The sequence below is a fragment of the Alosa alosa genome, chromosome 21 (assembly GCF_017589495.1).
Source record: "Alosa alosa isolate M-15738 ecotype Scorff River chromosome 21, AALO_Geno_1.1, whole genome shotgun sequence".
In the NCBI taxonomy this organism is placed as follows: Eukaryota; Metazoa; Chordata; class Actinopteri; order Clupeiformes; family Clupeidae; genus Alosa; species Alosa alosa.
This window is the reverse complement of record NC_063209.1, coordinates 27,599,732-27,627,301: the sequence shown is the minus strand read 5'-3', so window position 1 is coordinate 27,627,301 and position 27,570 is coordinate 27,599,732. Positions and strand designations below refer to the sequence as shown.

Sequence of the window (27,570 nt, the reverse complement as noted above, 5' to 3'; positions counted from 1 at the left end):
AGTTGTAATGAGTTCAATGTAGTTGTAATTCCATACACATTTTCAAGTGTTTTCATATGTAAGTTCAGTGCCATCAAAAATAAAGTTTGATAAACAGACATTGGTTTGGAATAAGTAAAGGAAATGGTGTTACTGGGTTCAATATCTGTTAGAAAAGGTCCATAAACATTGAAAAGTGCAAGTTTGTAGGTTTGTTTCTGATCAGTACATCTGGCAGTACATAATGAAACTGGGTAAACTCCATAAAAGAGGACCGAGTCATCCAGACAGTGGGAAAATGGGAGACAGAGTGGCGAATGCAGGTGATTAGATTAGATTAGATTCAACTTTATTGTCATTGTGCAGAGTCCAAGTACAGAGACAACAAAATGCAGTTTGTGGCTAACCAGAAGTGCAAAAAAGCAGAAAAGTGCAATGTGATATACAAAGTATTTGGTACTGATAGCAATAATTTTACGGTTAAAATGAATAATAATTTAATTTCTAAACTAGTTTCCGTTATCCATGTGGCCCTTCTTGGTTTAAAACAAAGACACCCTCCCCTCCCCCAATCAAATGCTAATGTAGTGGCTCAAGGGCTATCAGGTATACAGGACAAAGGATGTTACCTTGATATAATGTATCCGTGTGTCATGAAATGTAAATGTATTCATGTCTGGTATCATTGTGATAGTCTCAGTACAAGGATTGTAATAATTTGATTGTGAGAATGTTTGGAACATTCTATAAGTGATATTTCTGATCTATAAGATATCTCTCCTCATGCTATTCAGATAGGTGTGAAGTGGGTGTGAGTAGGTGTGTCTGATGCCAAGTGGAGAGCCAACCAAGTGGGCTTGTTTTGTTGCCAAAATTCTCCTTTGTTTAACCCTTACAAAAGTAACTGAACTGCAATGTTTGTCAGATTTAGACTTGGACTTAGACTAAGATGTAGAACGGAAGAGAGGAGAAGTTGGCTACAGGCCAACCTAGGCCTTCCAGGCCTGGGCTAGGCCTACATAGACCATTTTTGTACCCTCTCTGCTTGTAACAGAATAAACTTGATTCCTGAGTTTTTCCTGAAGTTTGCCAGTTTGCAGAGTAGTATAAATTAAAAATAAGTATGTGCAGTGTATTAGCAGTAACCTTAGAAGAGCAGAATAAATATGGCCATGTAATATAAACAACATGTACAGATATGTGCAATGTAGTGGCAGTACCATTATAGTAGTAGTAAGAAAAATATTAGATATATGCAGTGAATATATTACAGACAAATTGAATAAATATGGATATTTAGTATAAACCATATAAACAGATATGTACAGTATGTACAGCTATGTGCAGTGTGGTAACAGTACCATTGTAGTGCAGAAACAGTAACATTATAATAGTATTAAGAATAAGTGTATGTGCAGGATGAAGAGCAGTAGAATATGGCTATGGATAAGTTTGTAAATAAATAGACACTATGGATGGGATAGGGTAGTCCAGTTGTGAGGGGTGGGGTGGGGATGTCCGTCTTAGGTGTTGTCCCTGTCAAGGCTGCCATGGTCGATAGTATATAGTATAAGTATATACTCCTACCATGGCAGCCCTTGAGTCACCATGGTCGTGGACACCTCAACAAGCACAGACAAGGAGGCATCAGGGCGGGGCGGGGGTGATGGGGGCTTAAGTTCGTTAGATGTCACCGGGATGTAGAGCTAGAGTTTAGTAGGGTGACAGTCGCAGGAAAGAAGCTTCCTTCCCCAGTCAAATGTAGCAAGCTTAGTAACACAAACACAGCAGTAGGCTAGTTCACTACATAGGAAGCTGCTTTAAATTGTGCTAATTTCACATGACAAAAGTGTAGCTTGTTTGGCCAAGCTACTTCATATAAAGAAGTTAAGCTATTGAAAAGTTACTTTATTCTGGAAATAGTGAAGCTACCACCAACACACTTATTACTAGCTAAACTACAAGTAGCAACTGCTCGATAATAGGCTACAGTCTGTGCCACTTGTGTAAAATTCGCTGGCCAATGTTATATTAGTAATATTTGATTCATTTCTACAATAGCATTCTTGTGTCAGTTGTAATGTAAGTCAGTGTTATGGAATATGACTCATCAAGTCTCAGTTCATAGCCGGTGAACACCTGAACACCTAGCAAGTAACCTAGCTAGCTGGCTACGATTTACATACAATAACAAAGATCCTTGCTCTTTTCAACTCTCTGGTAATATTGCATTCACAAAATACAACCAATAGTAATGATAATGTTAAATCTTACTTGTGAAAAGTAATCCCCGAGCCCTGTTTACATGGTCCGCCAATTTGAGCAGGAATATGCTGCACATTGCTCTGGCATCTTATTTCTTCTGCTGCAACTATAGCGGCTGCATTTCCTGTTTCCAGCAGCCAATGCTGTGTCTACTCTGGCACAAAGGCTCTGGCATTGCAGCAAATCCCCAGGCGCCATTTTTTACCTCTGGACGCCAGACGAAAGTTTTGGCGCATGGCACACGTAAAAATTTGACGCCTGACGCCAGACGTCTATTTTTTACTCCTGAAGAAGTAAAAAATCTACACGTGGAGGCGTTATTTTGACAGACGTTTTGTCTTGAACGGCTTGCCATACGAGTCCAGGCTCTCTCTCTGCCTCCCTCTCGCCGCCAGCAATTTTAAACTGCGTGACGTAATACAAAAAAACATGGCTGACTTGGATGTGGGCTGGGCTTAATGTCAAGCCCGCCTTCCCGCAGGCTGCAGCGAGATGCTCCTCAACCGGAGGGTGCTGGGAGAAACACGGGAAAACCGGGAGTGTTGACAGGTATGGGGTGACCTAACGTTTGGTCACATGTGAAGCCCCTATGTTTCTGCTTTAAGCCACTAAGAATATGGCACTTTTAAAGGTCAGCTATGTTTTTTGTCTTCATTGTTTTAACCACATTTGGTATCTCCTTTTTCGTTTGGATGGGATATGGGCTTACATGTAAGCATTCTTTTACCAGTGCCAGCTCAGCTATTTGGTAGTGGTGTTTGCTTTGTTTTATGGGTAGGCAGACTCTTAGACTTTTAGACTGGACACCATAGGGAACCTAAATGTGATAAGATACTTGTGTGTCCAACCTTTAGGTTTTCAGTTTCTCAACATGTTGTTTCAGTCTCATAAACAACTGAAATTTTGCAAGCACACATAAACATGTGCGTGTACGCACACACGCACGCACACACACACACACACACACACACACACACACACACTTTCTAGCTATGCTATAGTCATGAGCTAAATGATCCAATGTTGACAGTTTCGAGAGTGATGCATTTAACGATTATGTTTTAAGCTCTCTCCCACAAACAACTGCCATTATTGATCTGCCAGGTATACACACGCACACACACACACACATGTAAGAGACATACACGTGCACACACTATTACATACACCCACACTCAGCTGTAGATTCTCACATGTGCAAACACACAAACTAACCACCTACCAAAACACAGCATGCACGTGCTATGCATAGCATACACACCTTCTTACATACTCACATGCATATGACACTCACACATGGGTAGTTTCATGAACAGGGTAAGCGTTTGATATTTTACGCACTCACACATGGGTAGTTTCATGAACAGGGTAAGCATTTGATATTTTACGCAAACATTTCTGTGTTCCTCAAAATACAGCTCTGGAAAAAAATGAAGAGACCACTGCACATTTTCCTGATGTCATCCTTCGGGTGCTGAGTGACATTCGAATGAGTTGACGGTTATATATTTAAAATTAAGAGACCACTGCAAATTGTATTGTATGTGGTTATGTTGGATAATTGTATGTTGTTATTTAATGACTAAGCTTGACAATTGAAGAAAAAAAGTGCAACAATACCATTTGTTGACACAAAACATCTTTCAGTCAGTTTCATCCTCAAATTGATGTTTAATTTTAAAACTACACCACTTCAGCGCATTTACAAAAAAACAAATGACAAGGAATGCTGCTAGAGCATAGAACTGGATGTTCTCTGGTGCTCTTCAGTTAGAGATCAAAGAAGCCTACTAGGCTGCTATCCATGCGATCACCGGTTAAATTGTGGCAAAGGCCCAAAAGCAACCATTTTGTCAAGCTCTGACGAGGGCAGCAATGCTGAAACGCATCAGCATGTTTTAAAAAGTATAGCCATGTGAGAAATTTTTTAATATTTAACCCTGAGGGTCTCGGATTGTTCTTGAAAACATAACATTAACAATTTACAGTGAGCAGAAAACTGGACCAGAGTAGGCCATGCTTTAATGTGTTACAATTGTGATGTTGAAGAAAACAGAGTTATCATAATTCTAATAGAACTGGCAGGTAGTTATAGAAATATGAAATAAGGGTAGAAATATATGGTCCAACACAAAAAAGAAAGAAACTAAATTTATTTCAGGTGTCCACTCCAACACTCATTTAACATTGTATACATAACGCCAGTTCCCATGAAACATTTTTATCTATCTTTCAATAGATGTAGATTAAAAAAGAATACAAAAAAAAACATAAATAATGATATTTTTATAATGATATTTTTAGGCCTTCTGAAACAAAGTGCATGGCCTGATTAGGGAACTACCCACATGCAGTATGTAGTTCACTCACACGCGCACACACACACACACACACACACACACAAATGCACGCACACACGTGCACACAGAATTGCTTGCTCATGGCTGTTGATATGCTATCCGGCGATGATGTCTACATGCGTCTTCCAGCGGTGAGCTTCTACTGGGTCACAGCAGATGAAAGGCGGCAGTGTGAGGTGTCTTTGAGTGAGCGGGACGGTGGTCCTGTGTGTGTGTGTGTGTGTGTGTGTGTGTGTGTGTGCTGGCGACGCCTCTGTGCTGTTTACCCTGCACTGGGCCTTGATCACAGTCATTTAGATAGCAGCCAGCAGCACTGATAACTGCTCAAGCCCAGAGGGGGCCGAGCGTGCAAAGGCCCGACACTCTGTGGAGCTGAGCTGTCATTCCTGTCAATGCCAATACTCACACTGGGACTCTCACTGTAGACTGGAGAAAGACTACGCAGGGTGATCCAACCTCTCCAACACACACAAAGACAAACTTGAAACACACACACACACACACACACACACACACACACATATATATATATATATATATATATATATATATATATATATATATATATATATAAAACACATAGTGCTTACATTATGTTGAACATTATGTTCATGTTCAACTTACACATAAGCACATGCACCTAATTATCTAATCTCTCTCTCTCACACACACACATAAAATTGCTGATCATTTCTCCCCATTTTCACAATCAGCTTCCATAAGCAACCAATCAGAGTATGAGTCTGAGCCCCTCTCCCATTTCTGCTATCACTGCACACACACACACATTCTCAGTGAGTCATGCAAACACACACTTGTGGCCCACCCACATTCCTTCCCTCTCCCCACTTGTAGAGGCTCACCCCATGGTCATCCCAACGTTCCCCCACCCCTTTATAAGCTCCCTCCCTCTCCCAGTTCAAAGCCTGACAACCAGCCTGCCTCTATTCTGTCCAGGACACCTGAACTGCCATACATTCACACACTCACACACACGCTGGAACGTCTGGATACTCACACACACTCTTAAGACTTAAGTGCTCATACTCACTCTTACACACACACACACAAACGTACTGGGACACCTGACACACACACACACAAACTGGGATTAGTTGTTCACCTGATCGTACCTGGACTCAGTGGAGCAGCGGCATACCTGCGTTGCCATGGCCACCGTGCGGATGAGGCTGATGGGGCTGTCGTGCCTGCTGGTGCTGTCTCAACTGGGAGACGCCAAGAGAGAGAGAGGAAACAGAGCAGGTGGGTGTGGGCTACCTGGAGCATGGCGCTCCCACAGCAGGTCTGGGGGAGCTATCAGTCAAGTGAACCTGAAGCAGAGTGTTGGGGTTTGTTGACATTTGTTGGACATTGTCTAAGCAAGGTTATAATGTGTTAGAACTTTAGAACTGTAGTTTGTTGCTGTTTGTTGGGCAACTTTAGAATGCTGGGGTTTGTTGGGGCAATTTTAGAATGTTGGGGTTTGTTAGGCGGGGATCACATTAGCCAGCGGCAAGCAGCAGGTTTCCTATTGTTCTCTATGGTTTGGCAATGGAACGGTGGCAATGTTGGCCTAACACTAGCGTTGAGCAAGCTGAGCGTTGAACTTGGTTCAACTTTCAAAGAGCAACGCGAGCGTATTCAATTGTCAGTTAAGGCAAAGCGTTTGTGTTACCATAGGAACAAGATAGAACGTATTAGGGTCTGAGCATTGCGTTACGCTTGCCACTTGCCGCTGGCTAATGTGATCCCCGCCTTAGTGTCAGTGCCCTAGAGAGAGAGGCTCTGGTTAGTGTTTGTTGGGCCACCTTTAGAATGTTGGGGTTTGTTGGCATTTGTTAAGGCAACTATAGACCCTTTCAACCATAGACTGTATATATAGATTCTATTCTATACTTCTATATATGCAGTCTATGCTTTCAACAGTAAAAACAAAAACAATGCTTGAACGTTCTATTTGGGCCCCAATCTACTTCCTCTACATTAAGATAACATATGGAATGTTAAAACGGAAGCCTTGTGGGGCCAACTATGATGCTGATAATGGAACTCTCTTGAAAGGGTCTATAGAATGATGGGGTTTGTTGGTATTTGTTAAGGCATCTTTAGAATGTTGGGGTTTGTTGGTATTTGTTAAGGCATCTTTAGAATGATGGGGTTTGTTGGTATTTGTAGGGGCAACTTTAGAATGTTGGGGTTTGATCAAGGGTACAGTACCTGCAGTATTGCAGGGCACAGCAGGGGGGTGGGGGCTGCCCACAGGTTGGCACAGTGCAGCCCTGGCCTCGCTGTTGGAAATCAGAAGAGAGCTCAGTCCAACTTCAGAGCAGGACAGTGAGGGCAGAACAGGGGCAGGGTGATGAGAGTTCGGCCCCAGTGACACAGACAGCAAGAGGTGTCTGGTCTGCTTTGGCCTTGGCAATGCTCTGGGAGAGAAGGACAGTGGTGCAGGTCAGACTATAGCGGTCAATCTAATCCAGTGGTCCCCAAACTACGGCCCGCCACCTCATTTTGGGTGGCCCCCCAAAACATGTCCGTGGTATATAGCATCTGGCCCACATGGCAGTACGACATCGTCAAACTATAACCTCCGTAATTTCCCCCATTCATTCTCTATGGCGAGTCTTAACAGTACACATGTAATACTCTTTTTGTCCACTGGTGGTTGTTTTGGCGCTGTTTCGCGTTTGCCATCAAAAACGGAATGAAATGTAGGCATACCTACTTGCAAACAATGTAAGAGGCCTATGCTGACTGCATGAGTGCTTAAAGTATTCTACAAGTTTATCAATTAATTGTTAATAACTAACTAACTTCTATTCAAGTCATATTTCTGGGACTTTCTGGGATAATTATTTCTATTTTTTATTCACTCATTCAAATTTTCTCATCAGGTGAGTGAAAGTGGTAATTTCAGATGTTTTTGCCAGCACTTTATAAAACTCTCATAGTTTGAGAACTTCAAATTATTTGTAGGATATTGCTTGTTCACAACTTGAGCTGTGTATGCAAAGACACAGAGTTCAGAGTTCACACATTTTGAATAACATACACTTTTGGGACTCCCTGGTAATACTTTTGGGAATGCTATTTTTTTATTAGTATTATTTAATTTGAGCTACATTTTACACTGATATGGCATTATTGCAATATAAACACTGCTAACAATGGTATTAAATTGCAGCCTATGATTAAATGGAATGGAATATTCAACTAAGGTAGACTGCTGTTGTTCACAGCACTAAGCTATTTATGGTTACTAATATACTCCGAGTCTCTGGCCCTCTCTTAGAGCCAGGCATAGTGAGCTGGCCCTCGGAAGAGGTGGGGGCCACTGATCTTATCCTTTTAGGAGCTGAAACTCAACTGGATCTCAAGCTTCCCTTCAAAGTAGATTGGCAACAGGATCTACAGAGGCAGAGAGGTGCCCAGATAGTGGGAGAATGCAGATCTTTAATGAGAATCTACAACTTGCAGAGTAAAGCTGTGAGATTGCACCATGCTAAACTGTGCATCTCCTATAGAGAATGTGCATTAGTGTTAGAGGCCGAGTTGCTTGTTGTAATACACACATGGAATGATCATTCTAAGTATAAGTATATATACTCTTTTGATCATGTGAGGGAAATTTGGTCTCTGCATTTATCCCAATTCGTGAATTAGTGAAACACACACAGCACACAGTGAACACACAGTGAGGTGAAGCACACACTAACCCGGAGCAATGAGCTGCCTGCTACAGCGGCGCTCGGGGAGCAGTGAGGGGTTAGGTGCCTTGCTCAATGGATGTGGGCATGGGAGAGCTCAACCACTTCCCCCGCCCACATTTTTCCTACTGGATCAGGGATCGAACCGGCAACCCTTCGGTTACAAGCCCGAAGTCCTAACAAGTAGGCCACGGCTGCCCCTCATTCTGTGTGACGTTAAAGCAGAGAGGGCACGTGTGTGTGTGTGTGTGTGTGTGTGTGTGTGTGTGTGTGTGTGTGTGTGTGTGTGTGTGTGTGTGTGTGTGTGTGTGTGTGTGTGTGTGTGTGTGTGTGTGTGTGTGTGTGTGTGTAAGCCTAGCCTAGTGATTGCTCAAGCGTTAGTTATCTGTCTAAGAGCACACTGGTTGGGGCTGCAACACATGGCTGAACTGAATGAATGAATGACTAAACAGTGAACTGAATGAATGAACGAATTTACTGGTGAAAGATAGAGGTGGCAGTCTAGCTTCCAGAGCAAATACCTTAGCCTACAGCATTTTATCACCCACATAGAATGAAACATGTTGGTGCAGCCTCAGTTGAATATTCTAAGAATCTGTAATGTCCAGTGTGTGGAGATGGTAACATAACAGCAGCTGTGCTCATGCAGCATGCTGGTGATCCTCTCGGCCCAGAATGTGCAACCAGCGCGGGCCATCAGCGGTCAGTGTAAAATAAGCCAGATAGCAGCCAATACCACACTCAGGAGGTGCCAAGCCAGGGAAATGTGCTGTGAATGCACTAGATGAGGGTCTTACTCTTACTTAGAGGAGCTCGCTGCATAGATAGAGTTCATAGAGTTTAGAGTAAAGTTTGAGTTTACAGAGTTTATAGTAGACTTTATAGTTATTAGAGTAGAGTTTACAGAGTTTAGAGTAGAGTTTGAGTTTAGTGTAGAGTTTACAGAGTTTAGAGTAGACTTTATAGAGTTTAGAGTAGAGTTGATAGAGTTCAGAGTAGAGCTTACAGAGTTTAGAGTAGAGTTTGTAGAGTTTAGACTAGAGCTTGTACAGTTTAGTGTAGAGTTCACCTTCACTTTGGACATGTGATGGGCTACTGAGGCCTACTTACTAAACTATGAAGCATGGATGAAACAGAGAGCAGACAGGAAAAGATAGCAAAATAGTGTATGTAAAGAGTTTTATGGAGCATATATGCATTTCTATACAGTTAGGCTACTCTATGTTCTATATGGTTTACCTACTTTACAGTTTCTAAGTTCATCCCAACCCAGGGGGTGCTGTCTGACTGGTCACGCTGCACATAGGGCCTGTCTGACTGGTCATGCTGCACATAGGGCCTGTCTGACTGGTCACTATACTGTGTCATGCTGCACATAGGGCCTGTCTGACTGGTCATGCTGCAGATAGGGCCTGTCTGACTGGTCACTATACTGTGTCATGCTGCAGATAGGGCCTGTCTGACTGGTCACTACACTGTGCTCTGCGCTACTTCAGTTTTCATGCTGTGTGAACATCCCTTACCAAAGCAGACACACAACCCTACTGTTGTTTTTGTTGGTGTTGGTGCCATGCTGATGTAAAAGTTTGCTGTGTGTGTGTGAGTGTGTGTGTGTGTGGCGGAGAACCGAGAACCTCACACAGCAGGGCTGGACTCTGCGTTGTGTTGGCTAGTGTTGTAGCAGGTTGGGCTAAATGGGTTTATCTTCAGGAATGCCAGACTTGCATTGTAAGCTGTGTGTAACGGCTAACCTATGGACTGTGCTGAACCCAATGGAAAAACCCCAATGTGTTTCAGCAACTTGAACTGAAAAACCGAGATCGAAAACTGATTTACAGTTAACAATGAACAAAGATGTGATTAAGTCAGGTCCAGAAAGAGAAAGTTCTGGGTTTTTCTCTGACCTATGTTAGCTTAGAAATGAGTTATACGTCACTGAAATCCACACAGGTACAGGCTAGGAGAGGGGGTGACAAAGAGATGACAAAGCATTAGTGTATATATGACGTGTGTATAATTTCTAATTAATAAGCAAAGGAAACTGGGTGATGCTAACTAGCCAAAGCCCTCTCTACTTTATATAGGTATAATGGGTGACTTCAGCTCCTCTGTGTGTGTGTGTGTGTGTGTGTGTGTGTGTGTGTGTGTGTGTGTGTGTAGACCTGGAGCCAGGCCAGAGGATGAAGATGCCATACGAGCCGAAGTCGGTGTTCCGGTTCTACACAGGAGGAGACAACATGGAGGAGACCTGCGTTCTGGAGCTCTTCCAGACACACACATTCGAAGCCTGTGGCTTCAACAGCACACACCCGCTCCTCATCATCACACACGGCTGGTCGGTAAGAAAACACACACGCATGCACACGCACGCATGCACACGTACGCACGCACGCACACACACCCCTTGATCATCATGCATTGATGGATTACTAAGAACACACAAACAGACACACAACCAGCTGGAGACTTCGCTCACTGCCTTGCACAACTGACTGACTGAGAAAGTCATTTGTCCCCAGTGCCATTGAACTGTTCAATGCCTCACTTAAGGGAAGAGGAGAGATAGACTTCTCTGCATAGTCTGTCTGCCTCTTCACCCCCTCCATGTTTGGTACTGTCTGTCCTCTAGCCACTTGTACCACTGTCTTTATGCCTCACTGTTTGCGTGCTATATTAGCACATTAGCACATATGCATAACCCCCTCCATGCCACAGCCGAACTGTGGCCACACTTATACATTTTCTTAAATAGTTAAATATATAGATATATAGACTTTACTTTACTTTATTTCTGCATTGTTGCACTGTTGACTTACTCATTTGCACTATCACCATGACCACTATCACCATAGCACTACCACCATGACACTCATTCACACAGAGCACCTTAGAACACCTTACCATACCTTACTATGCACAGAGAATCACAGGCTCAGTCCCTGCCTCAGTCATTGCAAGCGCCTCTGATTTATTATTCACCACAATGTGGATACTGTTTTTAGAATTGATTTAGATTAAGTGTTAGTATAATTTGTATTTTAGTATATTTTTATATATTGTATTAAGTGTTAGTATAATTTATATTTTAGTAAATTTAGCATATTCTTTATCTTCTACTGTCCTTACTGCTTAGTTGTGTTTTTATATTATATACTTTAATTACTCTTTCTGCTGTTAAAGAATTTGTCTACTGCCAGCAACTGTATGTGTGTGTGTGTGTGTGTGTGTGTGTGTGTGTGTGTGTGTGTGTCCTAAACCTAAAAAGTATCAGCATTACTGCCAGCAACTGTGTGTGTGTATGGGTGTGTGTATGTGTGTGTGTGTGTGTGCAGCACACTGCCAGCAACTACATCCCATCTGACTCCTGGACAGACCAGAGCCAAACAAGCTCAGCTCTTAGTCCTCTGCCTCCTGAGCTCTTAGTCCTCTGCCTCCTTAGTGGAGGACTCTCCATATATTAATACACATACACGTCTGAGTCTGAGAGTGCACAGGAACAAGTGAGAAAAGTGCAAGCACACACCAATTAATCAATCAAAATGATTGAAAGGTCTAGGGATATATTATGTCTCTCAACCTCTGTGAACTTTTCCATGCAGTTTTTATGTGTGCATCTGTGTTTGTGTGTGTGTGTGTGTGTGCGTGTGTGTTTCGGCTATATGGCTGCCCATACACAGAAGATGTACCTCCCAATCTCGGCAAGGTGCGGTTATGAAATGGGGTTGTGTAATCCAGCACGTCTGCAGAGACCAGGCCGTTGACTTATGGAGACGGCCAACGGGGCACTCCAGAGAACAGGACATGCTGAGAACACTCCCCCGCCAAACCGCAAAGTCCAGGGAAAGCAGTTTTCTGCGAAGCACATTCGCTATCACTGTTTGACTACAGCAAGAGAGATAAGGCACAGGAACGAGATCAATACTGTCCACTGGAAAACAAAACTGTGCTTCTTTCACACGCTCTGCATGACAAGCAGGGGTGCAAAACAAAAAACATGATCACTCTCAACAGCAGCTGTTTGGTGGCTTTGAGTGAGTAAAGTTACGTCAGTATGTTATGACATAAACTTCACACGAAACGTTCAACTTCACTTAACTCACTCAAAGCCACAAGAATAACTTGACTAAGCAATGTCAATAGGGTGGCTTTACACTGGGTCCGCACAATGACCAGCACTGCAATGAGCAATGACCAGCAATGAGTGTACTCGCTCTAGCTCTGCGATCCACTGACATTCACACTGACACATTATTTTGCCATTCATTTGCTGCTCTGCATAGCAACCTGTTACAGTGAGCTAACTACACACAGTCCTGCAGTAGCAACCTGTTGCAGTGAGCTAACTACACACAGTCCTGCAGTAGCAACCTGTTACAGTGAGCTAACTACACACAGTCCTGCTATAGCAACCTGTTACAGTGAGTTAACTACACACAGTCCTGCTGTTACAGTAAGCTAACTACACACAGTCCTGCAGTAGCAACCTGTTACAGTGAGCTAACTACACACAGTCCTGTAGTAGCAACCTGTTACAGTGAGCTAACTACACACAGTCCTGCTATAGCAACCTGTTACAGTGAGCTAACTACACACAGTTCTGTAGCAACCTGTTACAGTGAGCTAACTACACACAGTCCTGTAGCAACCTGTTATAGTGAGCTAACTACACACAGTCCTGCTATAGCAACCTGTTACAGTGAGCTAACTACACACAGTCCTGCTGTTACAGTGAGCTATCTACACACAGTCCTGCAGTAGCAACCTGTTACAGTGAGCTAACTACACACACAGTCCTGCTATAGCAACCTGCAGTAGCAACCTGTTACAATGAGCTAACTACACACAGTCCTGCTATAGCAACCTGTTACAGTGAGCTAACTACACACAGTCCTGCAGTAGCAACCTGTTACAGTGAGCTAACTACACATAGTCCTGCTATAGCAACCTGTTACAGTGAGCTAACTACAGACAGTCCTGTAGTAGCAACCTGTTACAGTGAGCTAACTACACAGAGTCCTGCTATAACAACCTGTTACAGTGAGCTAACTACACAGTCCTGCAATAGCAACCTGTTACAGTGAGCTAACTACACACAGTCCTGTAGCAACCTGTTACAGTGAGCTAACTACACACAGTCCTGCAGTAGCAACCTGTTACAATGAGCTAACTACACACAGTCCTGCTATAGCAACCTGTTACAGTGAGCTAACTACACACAGTCCTGCTATAGCAACCTGTTACAGTGAGCTAACTACACACAGTCCTATAGCAACCTGTTACAATGAGCTAACTACACACAGTCCTGCTATAGCAACCTGTTACAGTGAGCTAACTACACACAGTCCTGCTATAGCAACCTGTTACAGTGAGCTAACTACACACAGTCCTATAGCAACCTGTTACAGTGAGCTAACTACACACAGTCCTGCTGTTACAGTGAGCTAACTACACACAGTCCTGCTATAGCAACCTGTTACAGTGAGCTAACTACACACAGTTCTGCTATAGCAACCTGTTACAGTGAGCTAACTACACACAGTCCTGCTGTTACAGTGAAACTACACACAGTCCTGCTATAGCAACCTGTTACAGTGAGCTAACTACACACAGTTCTGCTATAGCAACCTGTTAGAGTGAGCTAACTACACACAGTCCTGCAGTAGCAACCTCTGGCAGGTGAATGGTCGTGTGATTTGCATATCAATGGTTATAATGTGGGCGTGCTTTGAAACTTAAATGTTTTTTGTCGACGGAATGGAAATCCATATTGAAGCGTAGCAGACCGAGGGTGGACTTAGCCTAAGTGTTTTGCTCTGGGGCCCAATGGAGGCAATTACCCCTAAGGTCAAACTCACAGCCTATTGGAGTGTCATTTGGAAGCCCATATCCCAAAGCCCTAGCCGCTTGACCACCACCATCCTGATATTAACAGTGTTTTTTGTTGCCTCTTGACCACCACCATCCTGTTTCTGTCGCCTCTTGACCACCACCATCCTGATATTAACAGTGTTTCTGTTGCCGCTTGACCACCACCATCCTGATATCAAACGTGTTTCTGTCGCCTCTTGACCACCACCATTCTGATATTAACAGTGTTTCTGTCACCTCTTGACCACCACCATCCTGATATTAACAGTGTTTCTGATATCAACAGTGTTTCTGTCGCCTCTTGACCACCACCATCCTGATATTAACAGTGTTTCTGATATCAACAGTGTTTCTGTCGCCTCTTGACCACCACCATCCTGACATCAACAGTGTTTCTGTCGCCTCTTGACCACCACCATCCTGACATTAACAGTGTTTCTGTCGCCTCTGCAGGTGGACGGTATGATGGAGATCTGGGTGACCAAACTGGCCACTGCGCTGAAGACATCGCTCCAAGACGTCAACGTGGTCATCACTGATTGGCTGCCCCTGGCCCACCAGCATTACCCAGTCGCAGCCACCAACACCAGGGTGGTGGGGCAGGACATCGCTCACCTGCTGCGCTGGCTACAGGTGAGATGGAAACATACACACACAGACACACAAACACACACACACACACACACACACACACACACACACACACACACACAGGTGGTGTGTATCTAACTTTCCAGCCTTGACTGACCCCATGCACAAGTCTACTTAATATTTTCTTTATACAGTCATTAAACATAATTAAGCAGTTCTGATTCTTAAGCAGTTCTGATTCACAAGCAGTTCTGATTCTTAAGCAGTTCTGATTCACAATGAATAATGAAGAGTGCTAGAGTAGTAGATGAGGTGCTAATGATGGAATACAGTTTTCAATTTCCTCACTAAATTCATGCAGTGGATATCCTTCACATGGGATTTTAAGATTGGAATGTGTGTGTGTGTGTGTGTGTGTGTGTGTGTATGTATGTGTGTGAGAGAGAGAGAATGTGTATATCTGTGTGTGAGTGTGTGTGTGTGTGTGTGTGTGTGTGTGTGTGTGTGTAGCCATGCATTTGAAAGGGCAGATGGTCTGGGTCTAAGGGACTGCTCAGTTTGTGTGATTTTCACACAAGGCCATGTGATGTGTTGTGCACATCACTCATAAAAGAACACACTTACCCAGAGGCACAATCTGCCGATGACCTACTATGATTCCACATAAAGAACATAGAGACGGGCCACAGTGGGCCTGAGAAAGATTACTTCCGATGCACTAACAATAGACATTGTTGTATAAAAACAATAATCTATAAAATACAATCTAGATACAATAGATCTCTTGTAGGCTAGGAGTTATCCACTTACAGATGAGTTTGGCTGGCCCTGACAGGACTTCCTGCAGTACCCTGCCAGTAAGGTGCACCTGATTGGCTACAGCCTGGGCGCACACATCTCTGGGTTCGCTGGGAGTTACCTGGGAGACTCCATAGAGGTCGGACGCATCACAGGTAAGAACTAACAGCACCTGTGCAACAGCATACATAAAACATTACACAGAGCTTAATGCACAGCTCATCTTTTTGTCATGGGAAAGGCACAATCATTCTCATCATCCTATCCAATCATGCTTGAGCAGTAGTCATCCTTAACAGTCCAGTAAATATGGACAATCAACATTGATTATATGGGCACATGAGCATGTACTTGTACTGTAGTGCTACAAAGAGCCTCAGTGTGAATGTTGAAGTATCTTGTGTGTGTATGTGCATGCTGTTCATGTATGTGCATGCTGTTCATGTGTGTGTGTGTGTGTGTGTGTGTGTGTGTGTGTGTGTGTGTGTGTGTATCCAGGTCTGGACCCTGCAGGCCCCCTGTTTGAGGGTATGTCCTCGACTGACCGCTTGTCCCCGGACGATGCCCGCTTCGTGGACGCCATCCACACCTTCACGCAGGAGCGCATGGGTCTGAGTGTGGGCATCAAGCAGCCCGTGGCACACTTCGACTTCTACCCCAACGGGGGAGCCTTCCAGCCAGGCTGTCATCTGCACGTCACCAACCTCTACGCCCACCTCACTCAGTACGGCCTCATGGGTAAGACATAGGACTGGGTTGGTAGGTAGGGAAAGGTATTCTGGGAATTGTAGTTCTGTAGTTCCCACCTCACCCAGTACGGTCTCATGGTTAAGACAACCTCTACTCCCATCTCGCCCAGTACAGCCTTTCATGCTGCTTTCCTGTAACACTTTCCGAGTTGAAAAGTGTGAAATCTCCCAGCTGTCTCGCAACATTTCACCGAGACACCCCCCGTGGTCATAATTTCAACTGTCCACCTCGACACGAGATACGATCAGGTCGATAGGTAGGGAAAGGTATTCTGGGAATTGTAGTTCCCACCTCATCCTGTACAGAAAATGACTGGATCGGAAGAGTGTAACCTGGAAGAGAAAAACATTGAAAGTCCAATATAGTGCACAGACCATTAGGACTACAAAGGTCTAAATAAGAAAATAATTAGACTCCAGCATTTTGCTGCAATTTCCCAGAATGCACATGTAGTGACTATAATCATAATTACCCCTTACAGGATAAGTAGCTGCTTTGGATAGCAGCTTTTACTAAAGCAAAACCAGCAGAGAATAACTGATTACATTCATACCTCCAGCATTAGAGCAGCATCATAAATGTTTAACAATCCCACCACACACACACACACATATATATTGTGTGTGAGATTAAATTCTTCCCCTGAATAGTGAATCTAAGTCCGTCATTCACCCTGACAGGCCCAGGATGAAGGATTAGTGTCATCAGTGAGGAACACAGTGATTCTGCTGCAGACCATAATGAGTGAGGAACACAGTGATTCTGCTGCAGACCATAATGAGTGAGGAACACAGTGATTCTGCTGCAGACCATAATGAGTGAAGGCTCCACACTGACGAGGCAGCACCACAGACGGACTTTTTTTCCTTTTTTTAAAATAGGGAGTGTTGTATGAAATGCACAACTGCATCACACCATCTGTCAACCTTACATCTTAATTATAACAGCCCCCTCCCCTCCATACACTCACACATACACACTCACGAACACACACACACTTTCTTTAATCCTCTACGCCTGGAGGCAGTGGGCCTGTCCTGTGAAGATCCTCACACAATGAAACAGAACTGTCAGAGCTGGCAGCACGTCAGGAATATATGAGACACTAATGTGTCACTTGGTTCCCTTATGAATCCTTTCCTGGTCTGGAGCGTGTCTGGAGTTTATTTACACACATCTATCAGAGCTCTCTCCTCTCTCTCTCTCTCTCTGGGAGACTTCAAGACAGAGTAAATGCAGTTTAAAAGACAGTTAACCGGAGATATAAAGGCATTGATAGGATAAAGGTAAATATAGATGACTTTCAAGTGTTGCAGAGGAAAACAACGCTTATCTTAGACAGCATCCTATAATGAAAACCAAAACAAAACGTATTGTATACGTTCTATATGACAATGAAATGACTGGGGAAATAGCTTATGCCTGGGCTCCAGATCCACTGAGGACAAGCTCAAAGCATGATGGAGATCAGCACAAGCTTTAAAGACAAATCATCCAGGGCTCACCCTCTTCATCAACCCCCACCCCACCCCCTTTATTCAGTGATTATAATAATATAAGTATAGTATTAGTAATTATAGTATTAGTAATAGTAATTATATTATTATTATATAATAATATAATGTAAGTTAATGAGCGATTATTATGACACAAGATGACGGGCATGTGCATCCTTATATCGTTATACACTGTGATAATTAAATAAGTTATTAATTAATAATGAATTTGCATATGCACACTAAGTGGGCACTGTCTACCCTATTTACATAAATATGATTTACATTCATAGTCGTGTGTATAAATAGAATTTACATTCATAGTCGTGTATATAAATAGAATTTACAGTCATAGTTGTGTATATAAATATGCTTTACAGTCATAGTTGTGTATTTAAATATGCTTTACATTCATAGTTGTGTATATAAATATAATTTACATTCATAGTCGTGTATGACACTATGATTTACAGACATAGTCGTGTATATAAATATGCGTTACAGTCATAGTCGCACATACAGTAGGCATAGTCGTAATCACTCATCCTTACTCCTCACTCGTATGTGTTCAGCTTGAGATGGCCAGAGCTGGGACAGAGATATTCCCACGGGACTTCCACAGCATCACTCTGTATCATCCCTGTCTCTGTTATCAAAGTCACAGTGGCTTTTCTGAAATTATTGTTGTTTTCTGTTTGTGTGTGTGTGTGTGTGTGTGTGTGTGTGTGTGTTGACTTCCATATGACACACCACAGGAAAGAGTGCTACCAAAGATCCTTAATTACTAGCTCCGCTTTAACCCTCTCTGGTGCTACCCTTCCTGACCTGAATCTCTGATATTATACAAGCAATATTTGTATTAAACAAATATTGTTTTATGTGTGTGTGTGTGTGTGTGTGTGTGTGTGTGTGTGTGTGTGTCCAGGGTTCGAGCAGACTGTAAAGTGTGCCCATGAACGTTCCGTCCACCTGTTCATCGACTCTCTGCTCAACAAAGACAAGCAGAGCATGGCCTACCGTTGCCGCGACGACAGTGCGTTTGAGAATGGTTTGTGTCTGGACTGCCGTAAGAACCGCTGCAACAAGCTGGGCTACGACATCAAGAGGGTTCGCACTGCCACCAGCAAGAAGCTCTTCCTTAAGACTCGCTCACAGATGCCCTACAAACGTAAGAATCCAAATCCAACCCTCTACCCATAACAAGAATTCACCCTCCCAGTTATCCTATAAACAGAAGCCCAAATCCAACCCTCTACCCATAACAAGAAGACACCCACCCAGATATCCTATAAACAGAAGCCCAAATCCAACCCTCTACCCATAACAAGAAGACACCCACCCAGTTATCATATAAACAGAAGCCCAAATCTAACAGCGAGGTTACAGCAAAGTCCTTTTAGGCAAGTCCCTCCACTCGGCGACCATATTGCAATGCTTTTTGGGCACTTATCGGGCATCTATTTCGGCAGAAATGGGCCTGTGCTTCACGACACCAACATTGCTCCAGCGGCAAGATCACAACACATGATTGGCACGATATATTCACAACACACCACATGATTGCCACCATGTATTCACAATCACATGTCGACTTTTTTGCCGTGGAAGGGGCGGGATATGTGTAGTCAAACTAAGCCCATGCATTTCTAAGGAGGATTTCTTCAGTGCTGTGTCTCCTCATTAGAAAGTCTCTGGTTACACTGGGTGGGCAACTGAAGCGCTCTGTTTGTAAAGTATTAGCTTCCACTATAACTAATAGAACTGGCTACACTAGGTGCGTACATTTGATAAAATTAGACAAATTAGTCTTCTAAAATGACTTTTGCGCTCCACAAATGGAACTCTTCATCTGTGTGCCCGGTGTGACCCGTAAGAGTTCACCTGAAACAGTCATCTCTTGTGTGCCAACAGATCTGGGCCAGTTCAGAGCCAGATCAGGGCCAGATCAGGGCCATGCCTAGGGAATAACCCTGCCAGAGCCATTCCTGAATTAGGTAATACATGAGTGTGACTCTACCGTTGTTCCGTATGTGTTCTAGTGTACCACTACCAGTTCCGTATCCAGTTCATCAGCCAGATCGAGACCACGGACCCCTCACTCACCATCAAACTCGTAGGAACTAAAGGGGACAGTGAACAGCAGTCCATCAACTTGTGAGTTGTGTTAGCACTGACACACACACACACACACGGTTGTGTACACATATAGATACAAAATCATGCATTCATGCATGTGCACGTACACACACCCACACAGACCTCTCACATTATCTAATTGCAACTACACATATGCTCGCAAACGCAATTAATCGGATGTGAATAAACACACACACACACACACACATACACACACACACAGATGCAATCAAGCATGCTTCCTACACATATTTTCACAAATGCCATCATACATGCTTTCTCATACACCCTCCAAAGATAGAGCGACATAGGCAAGCTTAGGACATGTCCAACACACACACACACACACACACACACACACACACCACATGCACATACGGTTGAAAGAACTATCTAACGCCTTGTCTCGTCACATTCTAAACAGACTCAGCAGTCAGTGTTGCGCAAGCCAAGTAATGTTTTGAGAGAGTGTAGTTGACACAGGGGGAGAACCTTCACGTGCGCCATGCAGTGATGGGGGAGAACACACACACACACACACACACACACACACACACACACACACACACACACACACATCACAAGCACATCACGAGCACATCACACACTCCAACTGGATAAAAAATACAACGGAACAATGCTACAAATCACAAGAACAACACATTGTCTCCACACAATTGGAGCCTAAGGCATTAAGAATGGATGTGTGTGTGTGTGTGTGCATATGCACACTCATACAGGATGGAGAAAGATAGTGGGGGAGGAGAGAGAGAGAGAGGAATAAAAGATGAGAGAAAGAAACATAACCCATTTACAACTGCTGGCAGAGTGATGAGCACACTTGCCATCTGGGGTTATGACCCCTAGAGACAAAAATAAATACCCATCCACATATATATACCCACAGACATACATACTGTATATAGAGGCACTCACCCATCCACATATATATACCCACAGACATACATACTGTATATAGAGGCACTCACCCAGGCACATATATATACCCACAGACATACATACTGTATATAGAGGCACTCACCCATCCACATATATATACCCACAGACATACATACTGTATATAGAGGCACTCACCCATCCACATATATATACCCACAGACATACATACTGTATATAGAGGCACTCACCCAGGCACATATATATACCCACAGACATACATACTGTATATAGAGGCACTCACCCAGGCACATATATATACCCACAGACATACATACTGTATATAGACATGGCACATATATATACCCACAGACATGCATACTGTATATAGAGGCACTCACCCAGGCACATATATATACCCACAGACATACATACTGTATATAGAGGCACTCACCCAGGCACATATATATACTCACAGACATACATACTGTATATAGAGGCACTCACCCAGGCACATGCATCCACGTGCAGACAAACATCACACATACACACAACCATAACACAAACACAAAAGCTCTCGCACACACACACAAACACACAATTCTCCCAGTGCTCACAGTGGCTGGGGTGTGTGTGTGTGTGCGCGCGTGTGTGTGTGTGTGTGTGCGCGGTGTGTGTGTGTGTGCGCGTGCATGTGTGTGTGTGTGTGTGTGTGTGTGTGTGTGTGAGACCAGCAGCAGTGCTCCTCTCTCCACTATGGGAGAACACAGCGCAGGGCTGCATGTGGTTGTGCTCCTGAGAAATGAAGCGTGCTGTGGTTATAAAAATAGAATCCTAACTACTCTCTCTCTCTCTTGCACACACACACACACACACAGAAGGGTTACACACATATGCACACACAACTGAAATGACACACTCACAGGGATTTCATACACATCACCACACACACACAACACACACACACACACACACACACACAGGAGCAACTCCACACTGAGCCTTCCCCCTCGCTCACATGCAATAACATGGCTGCCTTCACAAGAGTCCTACTGTCCCTGGCACAGAGCCACTGGGCCACTTTTCAAAGAGGTTTTGCGTGTAAAACCCAATGCCTGTGTGTGGATATGCACTGTACATTATATAAAGACACACACACACACACACTCACAGAGAGGAAGAGAGAGGACAGAAAGGTCAACTGTCAAATTAAATATGCCACTTGGTATTATGTGTGTATAAAAATAACAGGTATGAATATGAAGACACACACACACACACACACTTCTATGGCAAAAGTGTAATATCTAATTACCACGAGCCATGTGTGATAATATATCATAATTACATAATGGTTGCCCTATATGAGGTGAATCACAAGTAAAAACTCTTGACCCAGTGTGTGTGTGTGTGTGTGTTTCAGCATCGAGGAGATCTCTGGGAATAAGACCTACTCGTTCCTCATCACGCTGGACACGGACATCGGGGAGCTGATGATGCTGAAGTTCCACTGGGAGGGCAGCCCTGTGTGGACCAACGTTTGGAACCGCATGCAGACCTTCGTCCCCTGGGGCCAAGACGCCCGAGGGCCCAAGCTCACCGTTGGAAAGATCCGCGTCAAGTCCGGCGAGACCCAGGAGAAGTAGGTGTCCCTCTTTCCCATGAAGCTGAGCAGACACTGTATGAGTTTGTCTCTAGTTAGCCCCGACCGACTCCGTCGGAGCAACACACTTTAGAATCGAGCCGAATTCCAAATCCGATTTGTCGTGTCGTTTGAGCAGACTCACATTGCCCGCTTAGAGGATGTAACAATCAATGTTCTTAATTTCTGGCATATCAGATTTTTCTGTCAGCCGTTTGGCAATGTGAGCAGGTCGAGTGTGCAGTGTGAGCACTGTAATTGCGAATGATGGGAAATGTACAGTGTGAGTTACCGTGTCGTACGAGATTTAGAGAAGCACACCAAAGCATCGGTGACACAGAAAATACGTAACAAGCGTGAAGGAAGGAGGTTTCACAAGGCATAGAGCTGCCTGGCACAAGCCAACAGGCTTGAGAGAGTAGAAAACAGGGAAATCCAAGGCACTCTTCTTCAAAAATATTAAAAAAGCCTTTATTTAACTGGCTATATCATAATAGAACGTTTAAAAGGGAGGAGCAGCCCATGCGTAGCGGCGCGACAGCCTTCTTCAGGGTGAGAGAGGCTTGAGAGTTTTTGCCTTTTCCCACATCGTGCTGCGGGAGCCTTGCAGTTAGGTATCTGGCCTTTTAGAGAGTCATAAATCTGATTTGTGGGTCTGCCACCGCCGTGCCCCTGAGCAAGTCACTTACACACCAGTCGCTCCTGGGGGACTGACCCTGTGGATAGCCTTGTTATCCCACAGAGCTTCTCTTAAGTCCTTCTGGGTAAGAATCTAAACAGTAACATTGACAGTGGCAGGGGGAGAAAAGAGGGGCTTGTGAGATGAGGAGGTGTGTGGAGCAGGCCAATGGGTCACAGTCGCGGGGAGGTTCTGATTTCCCCAGACACTGATATTACGCAACAGCGTTTCCACTACACTGGCCTGTAACACGCATGCCATGCTGACTGCATTAGTTATGTAATGGGATGGAAGCTGGAGCCAAATGCAAAAGAAAGCGTTTATGGTCACGGGAGAGGGTTTCTAGGACGCACATACACTCACAGCCACGGTGGCCCGGAGCGGCTCTCACCGCCTCAAGGGTGACTTCACGCCCCTGTCACAGTGGCCCTGATACCGAGCCGTATCCGGGAGAGCGAGCGTGCGAGCGGGAAAGCCCTCGGGTGGCTCAGGGCTGTGTGTGTGTGTGAGTAGTGTGTGTGTGTGTGTGTGTGTGTGAGAGTGTGTGCGTGCTGGTGCAGCACTGTGGCAGTGCAAACGCCTCAGTGCCTGCTCATCCCTCTATCACGACATTAGCCTCTCTGTACAAAGGGATCACAGTAGAGATAATAAGCACAACAGCCTAAAAAAGCTGAAGTGTAAATCCATACCCATCTCTAATCAGTCATCCAGAGGTGCACAATGGGCATATTCTCATGTAAGTGTGAGCACATCTGTTCATAAAAGTACCACTACTACTACGTATCTGACCTAAATGGTTGCTCCAATTGAATGTTTCCTCAGATAATACAATCACAAGCAATAGTAGTGTTTCCAGTAGAGCTCACATCATTTCAGTTTGCACCATCAGTCAACGCCTAAGCGGCAGTCGTCTTATTCATTAAGCGTTCACCCCCTCTAGTGGTGGCAGAGCAGTAGTGTGTTATCCCTTGTGTGGGGAATCTGCTCTGCACTCAGAACTGGGATCATCTGTAGTAATGGCTCAGTTTATATCTCAGATGCAGGAATGTCTTTAATAACAAACTGTGTGAGTGTGTGGGTGTGCATGCGTGTATAAGTGTGCGTGTGTGTATTTGCGTGTATAAGTGTGTGTGTGTGTGTGAGTAATATGAGATGTGTGTGTGAGTAATATGAGATGTGTGTGTATATGTGTGTGTGTGAGTAATATGAGATGTGTGTGTGTGTGAGTAATATGAGATGTGTGTGTGTGTGTGAGTAATATGAGGTGTGTGTGTGTGTGTGTGTATGTGAGTAATATGAGATGTGTGTGTGTGATATGAGATGTGTGTGTGTGAGAGTAATATGAGATGTGTGTGTGTGTGTGAGTAATATGAGATGTGTGTGTGTGTGAGTAATATAAGATGTGTGTGTGTGTGAGTAATATGAGGTGTGTGTGTGAGTAATATGAGATGTGTGTGTGTGTGTGTGTGAGTAATATGAGATGTGTGTGTGTGTGAGTAATATGAGATGTGTGTGTGTGTGTGTGTGGAGTAATATGAAATGTGTGTGTGTGTGTGAGTAATATGAGATGTGTGTGTGTGAGTAATATGAGATGTGTGCGTGTGTGTATTTGCGTGTATAAGTGTGTGTGTGTGTGTGTGTGAGTAATATGAGATGTGTGTGTGTGCGTGTGAGTAATATGAGATGTGTGTGTGTGTGTGTGTGTGTGTAATATGAGATGTGTGTGTGTGTGAGTAATATGAGGTGTGTGTGTGTGTGTGAGTAATATGAGATGTGTGTGTGTGCGTGTGAGTAATATGTGTGTGTGTGTGTGTGTGAGTAATACGAGATGTGTGTGTGTGTGTGTGAGTAATATGAGATGTGTGTGTGTGTGTGTGAGAAATATGAGATGTGTGTGTGTGTGTGTTTGTGAGTAATATGAGATGTGTGTGTGTGTGTGTGTGACTAATATGAGATGTGTGTGTGTGTGTGTGTGACTAATATGAGATGTGTGTGTGTGTGTGTAATATGAGATGTGTGTGTGTGTGTGTAATATGAGATGTGTGTGTGTAATATGAGATGTGTGTGTGTGTAATATGAGATGTGTGTGTGAGTAATATGAGATGTGTGTGTGTGTGTGTGTGTGTTTGTGAGTAATATGAGATGTGTGTGTGTGTGTGTGACTAATATGAGATGTGTGTGTGTGTGTGTGTAATATGAGATGTGTGTATGTAATATGAGATGTGTGTGTGTGTGATATGAGATGTGTGTGTGTGTGTGTTTGTGAGTAATATGAGATGTGTGTGTGTGTGTGTGACTAATATGAGATGTGTGTGTGTGTGTAATATGAGATGTGTGTGTGTGTGTGTGTGTGTGTGTGTGTAATATAGTGTGTGTGTGTGTGTGTGTGTGTGTGTGTGTGTGTGTGCGGATATGAGATGTGTGTGTGTGTGGATATGAGATGTGTGTGTGTAATATGAGATGTGTGTGTGTGTGTGTGATATGAGATGTGTGTGTGTGTGTAATATGAGATGTGTGTGTGTGTAATATGAGATGTGTGTAATATGAGATGTGTGTGTGTGTGTGTGTGTGTGTGTGTGTGTGTGTGTGTAATATGAGATGTGTGTGTGTGTGTGTGTGTGTGTAATATGAGATGTGTGTAATATGAGATGTGTGTGTGTGTGTAATATGAGATGTGTGCGGCGTGTGTGGATATGGCATGCGTGATATGAGATGTGTGTGTGTGATATGAGATGCGGGCTAAACGCCTTCCGCATCTCCGGGCCTCCCCACAGGATCGGTTCTGCGCTCAGACGGAGGACGGAGTCCACATCCAGCCGGCGGAGCAGAAGGTGTTCGTCCGCTGCGAGGTGGAGCAGAAGAAGCACCGGCGTGCCAGAATACACAGCCGATAAACAGGATGTGACATCACGGGTGTTCTTCAAATCAACCTTTGGCGCTGGCTGGGACTTTTAAATATATATAAAAAAGCGTCAACTGATAGAAATCGTGGAAACGTGTTCAACTCAACACCGAATACCTCTGATGTTTTTGCGAGTCGTCATCTGTGATGTAAATCCTTTATCTAAAGCACGCTATGCTGTTGTATGCATATCACATATGCACAGAGTCTATTGTATTATAACATGTTTTATTACACTGTATCACTTTATTTTACTATTGGTGAAAATTAAACATCAGAAAAGTTCATGTTATGAGTGTAAGACATTGGCCATAAAACCTTTCCAAGTGTAAAGAGAGTCTCTCCATTCTAAGTGACAAATGAATTCCCCATTAAGACTAAACAATTGGCTAACTGATTTTTCAAAGTTACTTTTTTACTACTTAAAAAAAAAAAAAACAGCAGATTATACTCAGAGTTACAGCATACTAGAGAGATTCCTTTTGAATCTCTGACAAGACCCTGACTCTCTCTCACACACACAGAGCCCTTTCACACTGCCAAAATCCCCGCCATTTTATGTACCAGAATCGCGGAACGCCTGTCCTTTTCACATAGACTGAGGCGGAACGGCGGGAAGAAGTGTTAATGCGTTAAAGGAAAATTCTGGTTTTTAGCACTTTAAGGCCCTTTTCTGGTTTGTTTTGGATGAACTAGAGTGGTGGACACCGAAATTTTGACGATTGGTCCTGTCTCGACTTTTCTGACTTCCTGCTTTTGAATCGCCTTTTGACTTCTCAGGGTGGCTGGCAATGGGCATACTGTAGTAGGCTACTCAAACATGTCCTAAAAACAACCCAAAACTGTGCAACTCACCGAGTGGTTAGTGGAGTTCGCGACTATTAAAAGCAAATATATCGGGCGCGAATGTATGATTAAGTATTTGAACCTGAAGCATAGACGGTGGCACAGTAATATCAACATGCGTTGATATTACTGAGTCTTCCAACAGAGTCTTCCAACAGAAATCAATGGGATTTTACAAAATGCCAAATAAAAGACGACAGAAACTGTATTTCGCTACGCTACTTGTTTTGGAACATCAACTAACACCACTAACCACTCGGTGAGTTGCACAGTTTTGAAACTAACGCTAAGGGTTGTTTTAGGACATGTTTGGTGGTTGTTTTGCCACCCTGAGAAGTCAAAGGCGATTCAAAACGAAGTCAGAAAAGTTGAGACAGGACCAATCGTCAAAATTTCGGGTGTCCACCACACCTAGTTCATCCAAAACAAAACCAGAAAAGGGCCTTAAAGTGCTAAAAACCAGAATTTTCCTTTAAGGCAAAAAGGGAGAATCTGGGCGGGTGTTTTGATGACACTACATTATGTCCAGCCCACCACAGGAGATTGCAAATCTGACTGATCAAAAGCAGCAATAGCAGAGACAGCACATTATGACAATCTTTAAATTAACAAAGTAATTTAACGCCTGCTAGAGTTGACTGTAACTTGGTATGC

General features: G+C 43.7%; 1 protein-coding gene across 1 annotated transcript; it reads left to right on the top strand.

Moving 5' to 3' along the window:
* Positions 1 to 5,542: 5,542 nt before the first annotated feature.
* Positions 5,543 to 22,493, top strand: lipca (lipase, hepatic a). Its single transcript, XM_048231352.1, has 8 exons — positions 5,543 to 5,867; positions 10,472 to 10,650; positions 14,633 to 14,812; positions 15,606 to 15,723; positions 16,067 to 16,306; positions 18,740 to 18,982; positions 19,854 to 19,968; positions 22,271 to 22,493. Exons 1-8 carry the CDS (start codon positions 5,774 to 5,776, stop codon positions 22,491 to 22,493), a joined length of 1,392 nt encoding a protein of 463 aa, XP_048087309.1. The 5' UTR covers positions 5,543 to 5,773.
* Positions 22,494 to 27,570: the final 5,077 nt, after the last annotated feature.